This window comes from Epinephelus fuscoguttatus, linkage group LG11, assembly GCF_011397635.1.
Source record: "Epinephelus fuscoguttatus linkage group LG11, E.fuscoguttatus.final_Chr_v1".
Lineage (NCBI taxonomy): Eukaryota > Metazoa > Chordata > Actinopteri > Perciformes > Serranidae > Epinephelus > Epinephelus fuscoguttatus.
The window spans coordinates 14,329,474-14,351,662 of record NC_064762.1 but is presented as its reverse complement, the minus strand read 5'-3'; the positions used below and the strand labels follow the sequence as shown (position 1 = coordinate 14,351,662).

General features: G+C 40.9%; 2 protein-coding genes across 5 annotated transcripts in view; one reads left to right on the top strand and one right to left on the bottom strand.

The window, feature by feature from the left end:
• The window catches only part of baalcb (BAALC binder of MAP3K1 and KLF4 b), a 93,921-nt gene extending 78,782 nt beyond the window's left edge, over positions 1-15,139 (top strand). Inside the window, exons 1-5 of one of the 4 annotated variants that reach the window (XM_049589196.1) lie at positions 6,159-6,169; positions 8,587-8,802; positions 9,121-9,341; positions 14,429-14,628; positions 14,865-15,139. In XM_049589196.1, the coding sequence (XP_049445153.1) occupies positions 9,161-9,341; positions 14,429-14,628; positions 14,865-15,029 (546 nt within the window). In that variant the 5' untranslated portion in view covers positions 6,159-6,169; positions 8,587-8,802; positions 9,121-9,160 and the 3' untranslated portion in view covers positions 15,030-15,139. Of the gene's footprint in view, positions 1-6,158; positions 6,170-6,718; positions 7,026-8,586; positions 8,803-9,120; positions 9,342-14,428; positions 14,629-14,864 lie in introns of those variants that run through there. The other 3 variants (XM_049589197.1, XM_049589194.1, XM_049589195.1) reach the window with 3 other exon arrangements.
• A 661-nt stretch (positions 15,140-15,800) lies between these two features.
• Positions 15,801-21,042, bottom strand: nme6 (NME/NM23 nucleoside diphosphate kinase 6). Its single transcript, XM_049589193.1, has 6 exons — positions 20,805-21,042; positions 20,449-20,544; positions 19,020-19,122; positions 18,581-18,620; positions 17,694-17,854; positions 15,801-16,133 (listed from the first exon to the last, which is right to left on the bottom strand). Exons 2-6 carry the CDS (start codon positions 20,539-20,541, stop codon positions 15,982-15,984), a joined length of 549 nt encoding a protein of 182 aa, XP_049445150.1. The 5' UTR covers positions 20,542-20,544; positions 20,805-21,042; the 3' UTR covers positions 15,801-15,981.
• Positions 21,043-22,189: the final 1,147 nt, after the last annotated feature.

The window sequence follows — 22,189 nt, the reverse complement described above, 5'->3', positions numbered from 1 at the left end:
AACAGCCAATCAGATCTCTTTCACCGACTAGCTCCGCCACCGATTCAACATGCTCAATCGGCCAAAAAGCCGCCGACACCGAAGTGCCGACAGTGTAGGACGCACCGCAAAAACTAGGCCGACAGACACTCACAGACGGCCCGACTTTGGTTGATGGCCGGCCGTTGGCTTGGTGTGTCGGGCCTTAACATGGGTTAGAGCCACTTGTGTTTGGTGATCCAAACACAAGTGGACAGCCAAGACACATCACCTTTCACACCTGTGCCTTTCGTGCATCTCCAGCTGACCACTTGTGTTCAGATTTCATTACTGCCCAGCTGACCACTTGTGTTCAGATTTCATTACTGCCCTGCGCACAGTTATCACGACCACACTTTTTCTAGCTGCTCTGTCGCATGGTTACTCATCACGTTAGTGGTTGTGTCAGTATGGCTGGAGATATCGCAGTCGGCAGAATTCAACACATGTCCTTCCATAGGGCAAAATGATGGACGGTCACGCAACTAGTGGTCCAACTCGTCCAACCAGCAACAAACAACAAAATGATTGTTTTTTTAGCCGGCTCCCAAATGGTCAAATACAAACGATTCGTCAGTGGACCTAAACGTTAAAATATGACACTCTGGGTACTCCTCCTGCTTTGGTTTTGGATGTTCAGAGATGGCACATCAATGCACGCTTGTTACATGCGTTGTGTCTTTTCAAAATAAATGTCGGTAAAACCCTTTGTTTTCAGGTTTACTTACTCAGGTTTAGGCAACAAAAGCATGTTGTTAGATTTTGAAAAAACATCATGGTTCGACTTAAAATAAGTATGTTTTTTACTAACATAATATGACGTCACATCACGTACATCACTTAGCATACATCGCTAACGTAGTATGTTACACACACTACATTGATACTGAAATAACTTGATTGACTTTTGATCTCTCACAGGAAACGTACAGCGAATTCCTGAGTGAAAGTCCCGATTTTGTTTGACATACTCACCTCCTCTCCCTGCTGCCCTATGCCGACTTTCTTGCTCTTTATACTACGGCAGCTGCTCAAAGCTCAAATCAGTGTTTGACGAGTTGAGAGTGAGATCAGGTTATTTCAGCCATGTTCGTGCCACCAAAACCTGGTATTTAAAGCCAAAGCGTGATCTTTTCATACATGACCAAGTGGTTTTTGTGCCTAAACATAATCACACGTTAATTACAGTGTTGCAGAAACGTACAATGCCAACATTTTTTCTGGCGATTTGGTCAACCATCAACCACAAATTGTCGTGTTTTTTTTTTTTTAATTTAATTTTTTTGATTAAACAAAGAAGAAATATTGTGTTTTTTGTTTGTGAATTTAGAGGTGCTATTAGGCAGATTTGTTACTGTTGGCTGTTTGCCCTCTTTTTCATTTTCAGTGTTCTTGCTGAACTCTTGCAAAAAATCTTATTAGTGTATATTCTAAAATGTTGAATTACTCCTATTAGACCCATTGATTTAAATGCCTTGTTCTTATCTACGTGAAACACTTGGGCAGCAAATGTTTTGTGTCATTTAAATTGTATCTTGACTTGGACCTGCACCAGCTATAACATCTCTGCTTAGTGTATCACGCACAGAAAAGACAGCTGTTGCATGCATTAAATCTGACGTAAAGTAAATGTTCAATACAATACAGTGGCATACGTCCTTGTTTGCAGCTGAAACCGCTGAGAGCTCACCCATGATTCACTCCAGTGTAGCGTTTGGCAGCACGCCACATTAATCGCCAGGGTAATGGGAAGACAGGCCTATTGACCAGTACTCCAATAGGACAGAGGGGCAGGACATACAAATCAAAGCTGTCCGGCCTCATATTGACCAGACTGTCCACAGGAAGTGAGATTCATTTGCTTGGTGACAGGGGAAGGAGACGGGGGCTGAGCGCAGGAAGTCACAGGGATTTGATTCAGCTCAGATGCTGCCAGACCTGCATGAAATAATGCTTGAATGTGTATTAAAAGGGCAAGACTCCAATTGGTAATTTAATCCTTTAAGATAATCCCCCACTCTGAACCAGAATTCAGTGTCTACACAAATGAGGTGTCTGTATTTCTACTTTTCAAGTGAGTGCTTTTCAGCTCATGCATGTTATATTGAGGGCGAAGGTTCAGACGTGCAGCAGACAGGAGTGCATGACAAGGGTTGAAGGTGTCTGGAGTGTTGACCTGTGGATGGTTTGGGAATCAGCGAGTTCCTCGTCTTTCTTCTCACTCTTCATTACAGACTGTCCAGTAGTGAAGAAAAATGTAATGTAGAGGGCAGAGTTTGCATACTGATAATGCTCGAAGCATCGTAAGACCTTCCCAAGAGGAAATTAGGTTTGCAGCCATGATAAGCCAAGCAGTCCACAACCACATAACAATAACAAAATATAACAATACAAATCAGACAATACAAGATCTTGTTACAAAGAACTTCTAGCCAGTTCTAATGTAAAGCGCAGAAGCAACAGCTGATAGCTAATGATGAGAGAATCTCCAGTACAGAGATCATTCAGCAGACCGATACCAGAACAAAGGATGCCTTACATCTCTTTCGTCCTGCAGGCACCTGGGAGCAAACTGTGTACTGTTTGTCATTAAATCTTGCTCTAGACTGCTGTGTGACAGGAGCAATTGGTGAGCTTCCTCATTAGTGAATTGATCTTACAGTTAAAGCTCTGTTCTTCTCCTGTTTTTTGTAATTTGCTCTATTGACATCTGATACATCAGTAATAAATGACCGTCATTGACACAAACAGATCTCCTTCATAGCAGATGTATTTTTCAAATGTTATCATAAATAAAACAGGCTGAGATTGTTTTGCCTCTGCTGTTCATGGTGGATATCAAAGATCCAAAGTCGAGCAATAGTCGTCATTTAGGGCCATCAGTCAATTAGTCACCTGCATGTTTACGATATTAATTTAATTATTAAATGATATATTTTGGGTGGGGCAACACAATGGTTTGAGTTGAAGGTGTGAGAAAGAATAGTATCAGTAACATTGTTAACACTGTGCTACATTACAGAGAAATACAAAACTGTACTAATGAACCTTCATTAATATAGGCCTATATTTTATCTACAAGTGCACGTCACACACTGAGCGAGCCGCCTGTTAATGACGCTGTGGGCTAATGGGCATGTAGTTACTTCCATGTTTCAGTCATGTTTGTAGTCGACCAATGAAGATGAGTTTACATATCACCTTGGGTTCGTCCTTCACCTTCTCAAAATGATCCCACACTTTGGATTTCCTGCCTGACATGTTATTAACTAGCCTGTGGAATAACCGCAGGTACCAGCCCTGTATATTAGGGGCCATGCAAATGGTGGTCAAAGGTAAAAGGTTGAGGTCACCATGGCCTCAAAAAAACTGGCTATAATTTAGGAATTCTTATGCTAATTATGATGAAGCTTCACACAAATGTCTCATAGGATAAAATGATGATGTAATGACATTTTATATCCTAAAGGCCAAAGGTCAGCTTCACTGTGACATCATTATATTCTGCATAAAACACTTTTCTGGCCATTGTTCAACATTGTAACTCAGGAACAGAAGTGGAGACATTTGATCAGACACTGAATTGAGGACACTTATCTTGGGTGCCCACCTTAAAACTGTGCTGATTGTATAGATCTTCTGTGCTGACAGGCTGAAGCATCAATGTTTCACAGACATGGATGCAAACTGTAACTTCAAGTTGCAAGGCAGTAACTCTAGTTTTAGTCAGTGTGCAGGCACTTTTTATGTATGATATGAGACTGTTTATCACCTTAAACTACTCCTTGAAAAGCCTGGATTTAATGAGCGCACTGTAACACATCTGATCGTTTCGACATACCAGCAGCTATGATGAAGATCTGTGTGACAAAAAGCTTATATAGTGTGTGCAGATGTTCATACTCTCCTTTTGAATCAAGCACCTTTTTGGGACAGTGTGGTAATTCTGGGCATTTTTACTCAGATTTATAGTTATACCAATCAAACAACCACCAATAACACAGCATAGTTCCTATATTATCAATACACCCACTTCTGTAAATGCAGGAGTGGGTTGTGACTGTCCCCTTGTGGGCAGAGGAGTGAACATCTTGATGGTGTGTTCGGGGCAGAAAGCTATGAGGTCATGGGTTCCCAGTGCTGTGCCACAATACGATGCTCAGGAAGAAAAATTAAGGGAACACTTAAATGACATATCAGATTTTGATGAACAAATTATTCACGTTGAAAATCTTTACTGATGTATCTTTACTGATGTACATTTGTTGAGAACCAAATTGACGTAACAACGGTCAATGGAAACCATAATCATCAACCCACTGAGGGCTGGATTCAAAATCACACCAAAAATCAAAGTCAAGAATTGAAATCACAGGCTGATCCAACTTGTGTTAATTTTATCACGGAAACTCATAATGTGACTCAGTAGTGTGTACGGCCCCTGCCTGCCTGTATGACCTCCTAACAATGTCTGGGCATGCTCTTGATGAGTCAGCGGATGGTGTCCTGGGCGATCTCCTCCCAGACCTGGATCAGTGAGCTCCCTGACAGTCTGTGGCATTACTTGGTAGCATCAGATGCACCGATATATAACGTCCCAAAGGTGCTCAATTGGATTAGGTCAGGGGAACAAGAGGGCCGGTCAATTGCATCAATGCCTTTGTCATCCAAGAACTGCCTACTCACTCTGGCCACATGAGGCTGGGCATTGTCCTGCACCAGGAGGAACCCAGGGCCCACTGCACCAGGAGGAGCCCAGGGCCTACTGCACCAGGGGGAACCCAGGGCCCACTGCACCAACGTAAGGTCTGACAATCGCTCTGAGGATTTCATCCTGGTACCTAACAGCAGTCAGGCTACTCTTGGCTATGACTTGGAGGTCTGTGTGACCCTCCAAGCATATGCCTTCCCAGACCGTCACTAACCCACTGCCTAACTGGTCATCCTGGATAATGTTACAGGCAGCATAACGTTCAGCATGGCATCTCCAGACTCTTTCATGCCTGTCACATGTGCTCAGTGTGACCCTGCTCTCATCTGTGAAAAGAACAGGGCACCAGTGGTGGACCTGCCAATTCTGGTATTCTCTGACGAATGCCAATCAAGCTGCACAGTGCTGGACTGTGAGCACAGGTCCCACTAGAGGACGTTGGGCCACCATGTCCCCCTCATGGAGTCTGTTTCTGACAGTTTGGTCAGAAACATGCACACCAGTAGCCTGCTGGAGGTCATTTTGTAGGGCTCTGGCAGTGCTCCTCCTGTTCCTCCTTGCACAAAGGAGGGGGATTTGCCTGTGGCATCAAATGTGCTAGGTACTGACTATAAATTTAATACAGATTAAAAGTCATTTTACATTCACATCCTTGTGTTTATTAGGTTCTTCTGCATAGGCGTCATTTAGGTATGGCGAGGTATGGCAGCTGCCATACCTTTGAATCAGGAGGAAAAAAAAGAGAGAGGTTCTGTAGTCATCTTACTCGAGGCGCACTGGCTGGTTGTTTTCATTGTATTGCACTTAAATAGGTCAATAATATGCTCATCAGTGAATACGAGTGTTAGTGAATACGAGTGTTATTGAATCAAATTGTTCGCGACTTCGCTCCTCTGCGAGTTATAAGTTATGTGAGTTATCTCTGTGTTGTAAAAGCATTTTGCTCTGCTGCTGTAGACAGCCTGTCTAAATGATGTCTTGAAGCCTGTCTGATTGTATGTGGGGTTTTTTTCTTCATGTCGGCATGTTAAGCTTGTATTTTCTGTCTCTGGAGACACTCCAATAAATTCGCCTATACAGTATTGTACCAAATTGGCCTTTGTTTTACTGGGTTTCATACACCGGACCCCTTGGTTATCTTCTAGAAATGAGCTTGTAATTAATTTATTTTCTTTATTTTTTGTGAAGTTAAACACATGACTAATGATAATTAAACGTCCGCTCACTGTCCATGGTGCTGAAATATGCGCCGAAATAGGTCTGATGTTTTCACTGCTCTCACCAAGTCGTGCATTACATGCAGACATGAGGTATTATGAATGTGAGAAACAGCTTCATGTCCTTTTGAAACAGTTTTCAGTAGCATAGTATGTACTTCTGACAGGTCAAAGACCAAAGTGAAGTTTTATATAAGTTCATATTTTTGAAACTCCATCATCAGTAGCTCTGTGACGTCATGTCATATTGCCATATCTTAGTTGCTGAAACGACACCCCTGTTCTTCTGTAGTGTAGGGTTATACGGGGGCAGGGGCATTGAGGGTAGGCCATTTGACAATACCCTGGAAAATCTCCCTCTTTTTCACAGCCTAATGTCAGCAGGTATGAAGAGTCAGAACTGTTGTTTGTTTTTGTTGTGTTGGCAATAGTGATTATTATTATCCTCTGGTGTACATAAACTACAGGTTGTAGTTCTCTAAAATACAAAAATGTGAAATTATCGAATCGCATGGATAGTACTAATATCTAAAATATAAAAAAATGGGGGGAGGGCAGAGGAAGCTTGCACCTAGGGTGCCGAATGTGCTTAGTCCGGCACTGTATAAGGTTTAAAAAATGCACATATGAATTAATTTCTCTGTTTATGCTCTCTTCATGCAGAGGATGCATTAGGTTGTTGAATTTCAGTGCTAAATTTCTATGAGATTAAACTTTTGTCATTTAAGAACAGGACACAAAACGTATTTGCAGAAACAGTCCATATCTTTGGAATAAGCTCAAGGAGACTGACAGCTAAAATCAAAGTGTGACGACCGACCCCGGTCTCCCCTATATTATTTTAAAGTTTACCTGGCAACAGCTGTAACCTCCTCATAATGTGAGGCTACCTGACATACAGACCGTCTCTTAATGAATCCACCTTTCCTGCGGTGGAGAGGATGGATGCAGCGGGTGGTGCGGACAGACGCGCAGCCTGTTGAGGACTTTCATTATTGACAGCATGTTAACGCGTCTGTCTGGGAGACGACACGGAGGAGCGACCGAGCAGAGACACAAACAGGCAGCCTCCATCATCAGTAAGCCTTCATCACATTTTACTACGCGGTGTTTGTTTGCTCTGTGTTAGCCGATTTAAACGGCGTCGTTCGCGTGTCTGTCAGCGTTTTTACTCTAATTTTACGCTATCGCTGCTGTTTTCATTTGGCCTGTATTGATGACAGCTTTACTGCCTGACAGCACTCATTTCATTTACAGCGCTTTTACAATCGCCTTTACCCTACAGGCGACATAATGACTCAGGATTGGAGCCTATTTGTCGAAGGACAGATAATTTAATAAGCAGATTAATGATCTACATTAGGCCTGATTGTGGACATCTTACTGAGTGTCAGTGCATCAATAAAAATCTGACTTAATCTGCGTCTGATTTAAGGGAAAACCCGCTGCATGTAGGTTCAATAACCCTGAATAATCCTGATCAGTGATGAAACCGTGGAGAGGCTATAGATCTGCGTGGTAATTGTTTTACAGGGTGTATTGATTTGCAGTGCTGATCCATTGCAGTCCAATTATAATAGGTCTCCAGACAGATAGACTTAGATCTATATTTATACAGCTTCAGTAGTGCACATGCAGTACAAGAAAGTAGGACACCACAGAGGAAACAGCAGTACAAAACACTGCAGAACAATACTGTAAACATCAAGGACATACACCGCAAAAAGGTTGGTTACTCATCTCTGGGGAGAATAATTTATTCACTCATTAAATAGATGCATTTTCATCACTTCCTGTCTTACTTTGTTCCTGTAATGACAGACAGTGTGCACTTTGAGTCTGTGTATGTGCTAAAGCTGCAGCAATTAATCAAGTAGTTGTCAACTATTAAATTAATCACCAACTGATTTTAAAAAATGATTAATCAGGAAATTTTTTAAGAACAAAAAGTCAAATTTCTCTGATTCCAGCTACTTTAATATGAATATTTTCTGTTTTCTTTACTCCTTTATGACAGTAAACTGAATATGTTTGGGTTGTTGACAAAACAAGACATTTGAGGATGTCATCTTGGGCTTTGAATAACATATCCACATATCCTCCCTGTCATACTCAATAATCAGCCTGTAGAGAAAGTGGAACAATTTAAGCACTTGGGCACAATTATTGATCAGACATCAACTTTTGATGGAAACTCAGAGAGCATTTTCAAGAGAGCCAATCAGCGCCTGTTTTTAATCAGGAAGCTGAAGAGCTTCGGTGTTAGCCAGCACATACTTGAAATAGCATACAGAAGCCTTCTTGAAAGCATTTTATCATTTAACATTACAGCATCAGACGGCAACCTGGGTGCAAAGAGCAAAAACAAGCTCTCCAAGATTGTCAGCATTGCAGGGAGGGTGATTGGTAAGTCACAGAAACAACTCAGCAATTTATCTGATAGTGCTGTATGCAGAGAGGCTAAACAAATATTAGCACTGCCTCAGATCCATTACACTCAGAGTTTGAGCTGCTTCCACCTAAGCATCGATTAAGGGTCCCTAGAGCTAGTCGGAATATTATAAGAAGTCCTTTATTCCCATATCTATCTACTTAATTAATCTATCTTAACTTATCTTGTCTTATCTTACCTCATCTTAGGTGACTAGCTGGTTTTGATGATCGATCGGCTCCTGTGTAATATGGTTGCCTTGACCTGATTGACCATCAGCGGATGGTGCCTTCAGATGGTAATGGAGAGCTGTAAGCAAGGCTGAGTTAACATAGAAGAACTCAACTGACTCTGTAAAGGATAGAAGTCTTTGGAGCCTGATCTTATGAGGACACTCGGTTTTTCCCACAGCTCTGTGCTGTGCTGTAAGTATTATTTGTGTTGGTGCCATATCAGAAATCGAGCATTTATTTATTTTAGACCTACAACTAGTGGCTGTTTTCATCATTAATTTATCTGCCATTTGTTTTCTAGATGAAGTGTATATCTTCCATAAAATGTAAAAATCTAAATTTCCAAGGCCAATGCATGGTCTTCGAACTGCTTGTTTCTTTCTAACCAGTATGGCTTTCAGCGCCCCCAGCTGTAAAATATGATTACAACTGATTTTCATTCTGTTCTGTATCTGTGACTCTTGATGACACAGTGCTACCTGTCTCTGGTTTTCTTTTTCCGCTCTGAAGAAGAGTCCAGCTAGAAGTGAGGGCGCCCTGAGGCAGAGCTATGGGCTGTGGGGGGAGCAGGACTGATGCTCTGGAGCCTCGGTACCTGGAGAGCTGGACCAAGGAGACTGAGTCGACATGGCTGACCGGCACGGACACTGATATCCCCCTGTCGTCCATCCAGAGCATCCCCTCTGAGAACTCTGAGGCCGGCTTCGCGTCAGAGAAAACAATCAGCCCTGGTAAGAATAATGAGTTATGGTTGAGTGGATGGATGAATGAACACCTAATTGGTCTCCCAACAGGGACAGGCAGTAATTTAACTGCTGAAAAAAATTAATAATACATTTATGGTTGTTTGAATTAGTACTTAATTAGGTTCCTGCCACAGATCTCATTGATATCCTTTTTTAACATGATGAGTATGTTAAATTTAACCATGTTTTTTTTTTCAGTTAGTACTATTTGCAGTGACAGTTCACCCCAAAATTAAAAATACATATTTTTCTTCTTATCTGTATTATCACTTTGGATTGTTTTGGTGTGAGTTGCTGAGTGTTGGAGATATCGGCCGTAGAGATGTCTGCCTTCTCTCCAATATAATGGAACTAGATGGCACTCAGCTTGTGGTGCTCAAAGTGCCAAAAATACATTTGAAAAACTCAACAGCAATGTCTCTTTCCAGAAATCATGACCTGGTTACTCAAGATAATCCACAGACCTTGTTCTAAGCAGTTTCATGTAGTAACTACTTTGAAACTACGCTCACCAACTCTATCACTGTGCAGAAGGAAACGTGCATCTACTGCTAACTCACCTAGCACCACTGAGCTAGCTAACGTTACAGCTCATCCAGGGGGGATACCATAGATGTTGACATCTCAGGCTGTCAGAAGCACGAAGCCTCTCACCCATGAGTAGATGCACGCTTCCTTCTGCGCCGTGATTCCGGTCATATGGTTTGTGGCAACACATTCTCACTCCAACCTCATCACACATTGCCGCTCGCTTGTGGACTTTCCACGTCAACATATGAAATGCAAGGTAGCCTGGGTTCATCTGTTGTTGACGTTCTGGGACGCCGGACTTCAGCCTTCATGCATTATGTCTTTTCAAAATACACTGCCATTTTCACTGGAAATGTACAGTTTGCACACAGTCTTATTCAAAATAAAAGTACTATGTTGGTACAACACCGAAAATTGACCTTTTTTTTTTCGTCTTTTTCCATTCGTTCTACCAAATAACACCAGCCAACCATATCACTGTGCAGGAGGATCTGTGCATCTACTCATGGATGAGAGGCTTGTGCTTGTGACAGCACAAGATGTAAAAACTAATGGCGTTCTCCTGGGCTAAGTTGTAACGTTAGCTAGCTCAGTTGTGCTACATTAGCTGCCAGTAGATGCACGCTTCCCTCTGCGCGATAGCATTGATGGGTCTAGTTTGGTAGAAAGAAAACATTTCCTGCACAGAACTGCTCACAAGGTCTGTGGACTATCTTGAGTAGACAGGTCATGACTTCTGGAAAGAGACATTGCTACTGAGGTTTTCAAATGTATTTTGGGGGTTTTTTTGGGCTCCGTGAGCACCACAAGCCGAGTGCCATCTAGTTCCATTATAATGGAGAGAAGACATTTCTACATCTCCAACATTCTGTAACCCACACCAAAACAATCTAGAAAGATAAATAGCACTACTTGGGAGAGAAACAATATGTATTTTTGATGCCGGGGTGAACTGTCTCTTTAAAGTAATTAAATATTTGCTTTTATTCACAGCAGGCCGGGAGAGCTCAGGCTGTAATTCTGTAGGTAATTTGACTGGACTATCAATGACTGAGCCTTTCTTGACACTCCTAACATCAAAGTGAAGTGTGACACTTATGTGTTAGTCTATCTGCTTTTCTCTGTGGGGAAAAACCTGAAGGTGTAAATGGTTTCCCTTTTGACGTCAAACACCTCCAGAGGTTTCACACGGCAGATTCAAACAAGAAGATGCTGTCATGCACACAAATTAAAATGACAATGAAAAACGGCTGTGGTGACCATCATGCTGTAGCGAAGGATTATGAACCAAGGATGTGCAGCAGACTAAGCATTTGGAAACCTTTGTTCCTTTCGGGTTCAGTCAGTCACCACATACAGCTCAGAAACAGATGGGTTTGACTATAATTCTACTGTTCTTCCTCTTTTTCACTGAACTGTTGGTGCGTGTTTCTTTGAAGCCTGGAGGAAATGAATCCGTAAATGGACATAATAGGCTACATCAAAAGCAACCGTGCTGCTGAGATGGGTCTTGGCTCTCATGGCAACAGATACAGCTGTTAGTGAATGGAGGCAGAGGAGCCTTGATGTAATTGTGAAGAGACAAATTCAGTTAAGCTCCACCCTGCAGAGATAAAACAGATCTAGAATTGGCCAAATAAATCACCAGCTGGCAACCACAAAGATTCAAACAGTGGTGCTACAATAATGTAAGCTATATGTATCTGCAGCATATGGTACTGTTTTTTACCACTGCTGTCAGAATTTTTTTGATGTTCCTCACAGGGGTTTTTGTGTGTGTCCATTTTTCTGTGTAGTATACAGAGTACACCCCTAGTGTTCAACGCAAGGAAATACATCTTTTTACAGATGATAGAAACACCACCACAGAAATGGCAAAAAAGCTCATTCTGAGTTTTTCTTTTGCCGTCCAGTCCTATGGAATATGCATGTGGAGCAGTAAAGAGACAAAACAGGACTAATAATGCCTGGAGATAAATAAGTGGGGAGGTCAGCCTGTCAGGTGTGTAGCCGGTTTTGTTTCACAGCTAGCATGCTACCAATGTTAGCTATCTAAACATGCCGTCAAACTTTTCCGGTAGAAAAAAATGAGCCAGTCAAGTCGGCTGCTTCTGGCTGCTTTAGCCCTTTGCTAACTTTAATGGGGATGAAATAATTAAATCGTGCGGCTCTACTAGACTTTCCAATTTTCGGGCCAAATGGATTTAATCTCAATAGTGAAATGAGTCATTTCACACAGGTTGTGACACTCAAAGAAAATGTATCCACTGATTTACAGACAGGAGTGGCCCGGTGGTGCAGTGGTTAGCATTGTCGCCTCACAGTAAGAGAGTTCCTGGTTCAGACCCCCCATCTGCGTGTAGTTTGCATGTTCTCCTCATGTCAGCGTCAGTAAACCCTGTGTCACATGACCTCACCACTGACCCCGTGTCAGCATGGGTTTACTCCAGGTGCTCCCACAAGCCAAAGACATGCACGTTAAGTTAATTGGTGACTCTAAATTGGTCGTAGGTGTGAATGTGAGTGTGAATGGTTGTCTGTCTCTATGTGGCAGCCCTGTGATAGTCTGCCGACCTGTCCAAGTTGTACCCCCCCTTGACTCCCAACAGGATAAGTGGTTACAGAAAATCATTGATTTATGTAAGTCAATGGGAAAAAGTTTCTTTGGGCCATAGGGCATCATGTGATGGTGTAATTCCACAGATTTACCACTACAAAAATTGGTTTCAAAGCCCGGCACACTTCCTGGGGCCTGATGCAAACACTGCACACTATGTTGTCATAAATATCCCACAGTGCAATCCAGTAGTGACGAGAAAGTTCATATCAGTGGACAGCGACTGAAACAGAACATCAGCTTGTTGGCATGCTGATGTTAGTATTGGGCTAATTTAGGCATTACCTAGCGACAAAGATGCCTGTGACAAAATGTTTCACAATGAGTTTGCCTGTGGTTCATATCTTCAAGCAGCCAAATTAACATTACTCCTACAGACGTGATGAAAAACTCAAGAGGTTCATCATGCTTGCAGATGCCATTTGAGCTGATTTTGTCACAGGGTACCATGATTACTCATCTTCAACCAGCAAGGCGGCTGTGAAGAAGTTGCACTGTAATTAAAGCTCAGCATGTTTGAAAAGATACTACTGTTTACAAACACAAATGTCAGTTGAACTATAATACACACATTGGGTATGTAGTGTGCAGTATTTCGGATGCAGCGAAGGTCCTGAATATTGAAGTTCATGTTCACACATCCCTGAGGAGACATACATCACTGAGCACACTTGACCCACACTTGACGTTCACAGCAGACACCTCCTCAGAGTGATTTTCAGTGTTTTCCATAATTCATGACACTTCACTGCTGCACACTGTAGTCAGATTAGTTCAGTGGTGGCAGTAATGCACCTGTAAGCTATCAGCAAGCTCCGACCTGTGACTAATGCGGTTTGATTTACAAATTACCCACTTCTACGCCACACAAATCATAAACAGTGTGATAATAGTTTTATTAGCAGGGTTGGAATACGTCAGTTAACCTGTAATTGAATGTGCACTTATTTGCATAAAATTTCAGAACAAAAATCTGAACAATGGATAAAGTCAGGTTCAAAATTCTTCTTTCACTTTGTTGACATGTTGGAGTCAAAAGTTTTTACAGAGGGAATTTTAGTTTTTTTTTACTCCAGAAATCAAAAAATATAATATATAGACACGAGTAAAACTGTAAAGTTTGGTTTAGACTAAGAAAAAACTAATTTTAAGAAAATGGCCTTTCAAGATATGTATTGTGAAATTCAATTAATTTTTAGGCAAAAAATAAGACACTACAGGTGAAAACGGAAAAAAATTAACTCATTGACATCACCATGACCATTCCCCAGTTGATTTCTTACATTAAGACAGTTATTTTTTGTATTACAAGTTTTCTGAAATTTTATGTTTACAGAAAGTGTTTGGTGGAAACTATGAATTAGATTGTCTCCACATGGCTCTCAACATGGAGGTGGCTAAGCCAGTGGCTCGCAGCTAACAGTGCTTACGGCTCAAATAGTGCTGACAGAGCTAGCAGTGCAAACCTGGGGAGGACGGAGGGTCAGCTTTATGCTTCCATGATGGCGCCATCCCACTTACAGCTCTAACTGCGGAATGAGTGCAGTGCAGAGCGGCAGTGATTAGCTAGCCTGTGGAATACACACACACACACACACACAACACACAAGTGGCCGGACCGGCTACCACAACAAAGAACAGAGAAGCTTGGATTACAACGCATGCAGAGGCAGTGAGGCTTCATTCTCTGCTCAGGACGCCATTACTCCATTATATCTTTACATAGCTAATAGCTGTTTGATGCTATATTAGTATCTTAGTTCAATCACTGATGAGCCTCACACATCCATGAGTGACGGGGCCTTTATAATTTAGAATGTTCACTTGTGCTCTTACCCTGCTGATATTTTGTTGGTTTCAAGTAGTGTTGTGAAGTAATCAAAATCCAACTTTCAGACAAGGCTGATGTTTTGTGTCGTTCCAGCTCCAGATTTCTTCGAGGACGGCCTCCCTCTTCCCGCTCAGGCGTACCTAAAGGTCTGTTCAGCCGTGTCTGAAGCCAGTCTGAATGATGTGAAACCCAGCACTCCGCCTGCAATACTGGGCTCTCCACCCAAGGTGGCGGTGTTACCATCATCTGGCACCACAGTGCAGCGCAGAAGCGTTCTACACACTGAAGAGATTGTAAGACCCTCTCCTAGTTTAAAAATCACAGCATCTTTTCTTTTATCGAGTGAAAGTAATGAGCTGTGGGAGACCTACATGTTGGAGAGAGGTGCGACTATTGTTTTAATTTTTTATGAAAGAGCTCTAACAATAGGACAGTTGTTTGAGTCATTTATTTAAAGATTTTTCTTCGTACATGATTGTCAACTGACTATTTTTACAGTGTCACATCTTTTATTTTTCACCACTCTCAGACAAAATGGCAGGACAATCGGATGTCGACCAAGCAGGTGACCATCACGGTGACACAGAGCATCCACCAGGTGGACAAGAACGGGAAGGTGAAGAAGTCCCTCACCACCTATGAGGTCATGAAGCCTGTGGAGAGCCTCAAACAGGTGGCTACACAAAACACTTGAGTGCAGGGGAGGCGGGAAGAAGCCAAAGAAAAATGAAGATAAATTTGTGGTAAAATATTTTATGGTTTGATGGCTGATGGAAGCACAACAAGGACAAGACTGTGAACTATAAAATTTAGACTGTCATATCAAACTAGGCTGTATTTTATTTAATACTGTAACATGTACTTCTATGGTGCCTGTTCCGAGAATGTCTTACTGTACTTCGTAAATGACGCTGACATGCAAAACTGTAGGTTGGTTGGAAAATACAAACCATGACATTTTACAGTATCAAACCAAAAAACAAAAGAAACATTCACAGTATATATCAGCAGGCAGGAAACAAGCATGGCACATTTCAAATCTCTCAAGTGACCTAGAATCTAAAAAGCCTTCTCACCCCTATTTTAAGATGAGGATAAATATATGTGTAGAGCTACAATATTATTTAACATTATCGAATATTTTCAAACTACATATAGTTTTGTTATCTGACATTGAAACAACATGTAGTTGCTGCTGTGCTACAATCAGTAAGGCTCAGGAAACTGACATTGATTGTGATGATTGAACTACTTAGAGTGAAGCCCAGGGCAGGTTTGTGATGACAATGGAAGACGTTGTCTGTCTACGTTTTGAGTCGTTTTGTAAGATATCGTGTTACATTTTCTTATCGAGTCGTTCGTGTTTTCTAATGACAATAAATTAAACAAAAACATTTATGGTCCTTCTTTTACATGACGTCATAAGCTGCATTATCTTTCCATCTTCAGGTTCTGTTTTACTCACAAAAAAAAAAAAAACATGGGACAGTAAACATATTAGCACTCTGAAGTACTGTGGTAACAAACAAAAACATGCACATTATATATATACAGCAGGGAGGATTACACCGTCTTCTTTGGCAGCTTGCATTTTTGTAAGAGCGTGCGATTTTTTTTAAGCAGTAACTATAACAGCAGTTCGGGGGTCAGCTTTGAGATGAAAGTGTGTGGATCTGTTTTTTATGGTCGTAATGTATTTGTCCTGATCTGAACGATGGCTCCTCCTTCTCCATCCACTCCTCCACACAGAAGTCTGGGAAGAAGAAACGGATTTCTCTTTGTGCCGACTCAACAGAATCTGGGGAGAACAGAGATTAAAAATAGTATTATTTTCAAACCTGATAATCAGTATGCGATGTGACGAATAGGTCCCACTGCAGAGTTCCAGGCTCAGGCCCACTTCCATTGCCAGGACCCATGGTGGAAAATCATGTGTGTTATCGCCCTTTTTAAGATGAACAGTCATGAGTGTTTATGGCACTTCCTTAAATTATGTTTACATGACACTGTATTAGATTGCGTAGTGTACTGATTTGCCTATTGGATATATATTTAACACACTGTATCACATCCATACCACTGTGCAAGTAACGTGTCACAAGATAATGTATGTTACACATTTGGTTTTGTTTAGTTCCGTATGTATTGTTTGTGGTGCTTATCATTAATAATAAGTGTATTAAATGTTTAGATACCACTGTTTTTTGTTTTTTTTTTAAGATATTTTTTGGGCATTTTTAAGCCTTTAATTGATAGGACAGACAAGTGTGAAAGGGGGAGAGAGAGAGGGGATGACATGCAGCAAAGGGCCACAGGCTGGATTTGAACCCGGGCCGCTGCGGCAACAGCCTTGTACATGGGGCGCCTGCTCTACCACCAAGCCACCGACGCCCCAATGCCACTGTTTTTTATAGGTTTAGCAGACGATCATCAGGATACGATTCATTAGTTTGCCGTACGCCCTCCATCAGTAACACCAAAATATACAGTGTGACCTTAAAGTTGGGTGACGAAACATTAAGCAGCAAATAACTTGTACTAATCTTATGAGTTTGATAACGTAAGATAGCAATGCTAACTCTTAGTCAATTCAGCTACGCTGACGTTTGTTTGCTAACGAAATAAGCATACCTAGCTAATGTTGGCGGCCTCGTGATGTTAGTTACAGAAAGTTACTTGCTGCTTACTGTTACGTTACCTAACTTTATAAATTATGCTGTGTTAACACTACAACCAACAACAAAACAGTGTGACCAGCTACATTATTGCTGTGTCGCCATTAGAGTGTTGCTCAAGCGCTTGTGGACATAGTTACGTCATCACAGGCTTGTGTTTGTCTGCTACTTAGGAGCGCAATATGTAGAAGCACGGGAGATTTAAAATTTGAGTCTGTTCCTTGTTTTTGAGTGTGGATTGTTTTGCTATTTGTTCCAACTTTTTGCTGCTGTCTTGGCCAGGACTCACCTGATAAACATATTTTGAATCTCCATGGGACTGTTCATGGTTAATAAAGGTTAAATAACATAAAATGATGAGCCACAAACAAAAACATATGATTTGCTGATGCATCACCACGTCATTGGAGCACTAAAATACAGGGTGTCAGTTTGTAGCTTCATGTCACAGGCCTCCATTGAGAATGACTTGTAGTTTGTTGGTGTTACTGGTGGAGGCCGTGGGGCTTATTCATACTAATGAACACATGCTTTCCTATCCTGGTGATCGTCTCTGGCAGGCACAATTTCAGACTTCCTTCTCCAAGTTTGGGACTGGAGAGGGTCCGACAGAGGAGCCTGGAGCTGTGGAGCTAGACCCCTCTGGATTTGGCAGCCCACGTGACACTCAACATATTTCCTACCTGAGCCATGAGTTGTGTTTCGTGTGTCTGTGAGTCCAAACTGGCCCCTGATAGAAGCAGGTGAGGTGTATCTGGCTCTGAACACTTTGGTTGGTCCCATTAGCTCTCTCCAGTGACGTATGGCGTCCTCTCTGGCTAAAATGTACGCTCGCATGGGACCACTGTGGAGAAACAATTTAACAGCAGTGTGAGTGGTCATGGATCATGCTCAAATACTGAGACATGTCAGCTTAGAGTTAACGCAAAGCCAGACACTGCTCTGTGTGGCTGTTACAGACATTTCATTTTAAACACTGGATGGTTTCTGTGCTTCAGTGATGAGCCAAAGACGGACTCTTCATAAATCACACCAATGTATTCACTCCAGAACCTCCCGGGAGGAGAGCTCGGCCATGAATACATATCAGTTCATCAGTTATAGCAAAACAATGCAGACTGGAGCCGCTTCGAACTTGACTGGCTGACATGCCGAGGATGCTTCCTATGTCTCCAATAACACTGACAGCATCCAGAGGAAGGTTGCTGTAGCAACCACTGATTAACTGCTGTAAGGAGACAAAAATGACAATGTGATGACAAGCACCTTTTGCAGTCCAGAGGGTGCCGTGTGGAGCTATTGTGAGCAGGCTACGTGGTGATTTTCAGACAATCGCTCCAGGGCTGTTGTCCTGGCTGATAATTGAAACTCGTGTTGTGAAGTTTCAGAAAATGATGCACCGGCGACTTGCTGAGCAGGAAATTGCAGCACCGTCAGTTAACGTGTGCTTTTTCTGTGTCAGCCCCAGTGGGTTATACATCACACAGACAAGAACGTTTATCAAAGTAACTCAGTCAAAGCTGTCAAGGTTTGGGAAATGTGCACGTGTAATGTCAATGTGGAGGCTTACCTTGACATGAACTCAACAAGTCTTTGGTAGAAGAATCGCCCTGAGAAGCAAAAACAGAAGGAAGTCAAACAGAGCTTTCACTATTTTCATTATCCATTATCCATTACTCTTACTGCCCAATAAGCTGTCAATTATTTTCTCAATTAATCAATTAGTTGTTTGTTATATTAGAAGACAGAAAATGGTGAAAAATGTCGATCAGTGTTCCCAAAAGCCTAAGATGACATCCTCAAATATTTTATATTGTCTGCAACCCAAAGATATTCAGTTTGCTGACACGGAGGAGCAAAGAAACTGTAAAATATTCATATTTAAGAAGCTAGAATAAGAGAATTTTTAACTGATTAATCTATCATCAGATTAGTTGCTGATTAATTTAACAGTTGACAACTCATGGATTTATTCCTGCAGCTCTACAGCCTGAGTTGTTTCCACACACCTGAATGTTCAGCATAAAACCTCTCAGAGTCCTGTTTCCTCCACACAAGATCTTTGCACCTGACAATCACAAAGCTGTTGTCCAGGATTCTCTGGTGAAGAGCCTGAAGGAAAATATAAATTAGTTTTCCCATAATGTGCCATAATGTAGCTGATAATAATCGATTTACTGTGGCGAGAAGGAAAAGGGTTGCCAGAGGGAAAACAATATTCGGATACAAAAGGTCATTCTCGTCTTTAATATTAAAATAACAGTAATCTGGTCGACTATCTGGGCTTTAAAATGGCTCCTTTCACTAATGGAATATTTTATGATTGACACAGCTTTCATGACTTTGAGGCTTTGGGGCTTGTGAATCTATTAAGACCGCAAATTATTCTTTACTCTGTGGAATAAAGGTGAGAGCAGGGCTGGCTTAGGACATGTAAATGAACATGCCGCTCCTTGGAATAATTTTATTATAGAGTGAGACAAAATAATGAATGAACAGACGGATGAAGACACTTGGTTTAACCATAACAAGTTTAATTTATTCTAGATCTACATCTTATAGAGTAATTAAATACGATGATTAGAACCTCAGCTTGTTATTATTCATGCTTTATTTATGTTTGTGAAGTCAAATTGTGGAATTCTGTGGGAAATGACTTCATATGAATTGTGTGTCTCTACAGGTATCGGACATTTAAATTCAGTGCCTTTTAAGACCTTTTCAATGTCATTTTTAACCACATTTAATACAGATATTTGGACAAATCCATCTTTTTTTAATTCAAGCATTGCAGGTAAGTACATATGTGGTCCTGTGCAGAGGTAGGTTTTATGTCAGAATATGGTTATTATAGTAAGTTAGGTTAATCGGCATTTTGCCAACAGGTAAGTGCAAGTATAAAGTAAAACGTAAAGAGAAAGTATTAGGTTCAGTGGTAGGTTTAGAGATTTGTGATAGCAGAAATTAAAGATGGATTAATTAAATTGAATACATTTTTTGTGATAATTAAGACCTCACAAATTCAAATTTAAGACTATTTAATGACTTAATATTTGTAAATGAATTAAATAACTGTTAAGTCTTTGTAAGGACCTACAGACACCCTGAATACTGATAAAATAATTGGACAATATGGGTAATATTTATTTGTGTCATACTGTCTTACAGAGTTTAGGCATGAACATCTACATCTTCTTGTGTATTTTGAGGTGGGAGGAACAAATATCAGGTTGGTGTTTCTATTTTCTGAAATGTTATATGCTATAAAACAAGGTCAAACTGTTGACTCTTTATCTGTTATCACTGCTCACTCTGTAAGACTTGAGAGACAACAGTGGCAGTAGAAGATGTGTTAAAAACTGCTAAAGTAGTGCATCTGAATAGAGACAGTCTGAAGGAAGTGAAAGGATTAATGTAACAGTGACAGGCTGAGTTCACCTGTAACATGACAGGATGAGCCACAGCATCTGGTTTGATGACCGCCAGGGTGAGCTGCAGCACTTTGGACAGGCAGCGAGCTGTCAGCAACATTATCTACACAGAAAACACAGAAATCATACAGACAGTGTTTTATATACACAGTGTCAACAGTTAGCTTAGCTTAATGTAGCTAACGGTTCATACGCAGCTTTAATTGTTTACCGTGTAGCTTTATAACAGCCGAATAAATTAAGTGTAAACAACAGCAGAAAAGTATGATTTGTATACGCTACTGATGATACACCTCAAGAAAACTAAACTGCTTTAGCTCAAAAATATCTCCTTCCCCGTTAGTTACAAATAACGTTACCAACCTCTGTTCCAAAACACTGGTCAGTTTGAAGAGGAGGAAACAGCAGCAACGGCCGCCGCCATGTTGTGTCAAATATAAGCTCGTTACTGTAATTTAGTCTGTATTTAGTCTCCACTCCGTGTCTTGGACTACAAGTAATTTGTATTTTGTTTATGTCAGTATTTACTGTAAAATTAACGTAATTTTAGCGTTAATATTAGTTGAATGAATCCTGCTCGCGCCGGTCAGTCCGGTCGATAATGCCGTCCCCAAAAACTTAAGCAGCACACAACGTTCCTACTGCAGGTGACACCAAATAAAAACTCTCAACAAACCATTATACGTTAATATTCAGTTAGTACCTGTGAAAAGTAAAAGTTAAATTAAACTCCTAAACAGCAGCTAGCATAATTGATCATGTGACAAACAGGAGTGTTTCTAATGAGCTTCTGTGATTTAAACAACTTTTAACTATAACTTCTGTGATTAAATCAGATATTCTTGTTGCTCCAGGTTGTCACACATGAGATGTTTTTAATTACTGTATTATACAGTAGACCTGTAAACTTTGGAGGTTTGGTCCAGATTAAATCCCCCAGGACACTGGTTCCCAGCCTGAGGTCCTGACCCTCACTAGGAGTCCCCAAAACTTCACATGGGATTGTGAGGCCTTCTTGATTTTAAGTACACTTTGAATAATAGCTATATACTGTATGCCTATATCTCAGCATTTTATCAATTTCTGTGATGAAAAATAAATGAAATTGTTGCGAATTCTTGCGAATAATTCCGATTGACACCTCAGAACTACACTTGTGTTCAAAGAACTCACATTAGATTAAAAATGGTGCCATTTGCTGCAGGCTATATGCCCTCAAAAATGCTTTAACTCATTTCCGTCATGATTTTCTTTTCTTTTCTTCTTTTTGTAAAATAGTCAGTAGCCATCTATAGCAAAATTATACACTCATTCTTCATGAACTAGAAAAACCATGACTAAAGTAAATTTACAAAAAAAATATTCAATTAAATGAATATATTCTTAATATTTTTGTCATATACAGATATGCAGTGATATTTGTGGGTAACATGCATGTTGATGTTGCCTAATGTGAAGTCTCTATTTGATCATGTGACAAGACGATACAGGAGCTAGTTTAGGTGCAAAATCTGTCAGGATTGACAAGCTGAGCACATCTGCAAGTCCAGTGAGGCAGTCATGTCTTTTAAATAGAAAGGCAGCAGCAAGAAAGGACAAGAGAGAAATGAACAGGAGGCAAAAGTAGCAAAGCTCCCCAAATTAGATTCTTTAGTTGTTGTTTTTTTTTTTCAATAAACAGTTGCCAGCTGTGTGTGTGTGTGTGCCTGCCTTGTAAAGTAACGTGTGTACTGAGGCCCATGGTAATT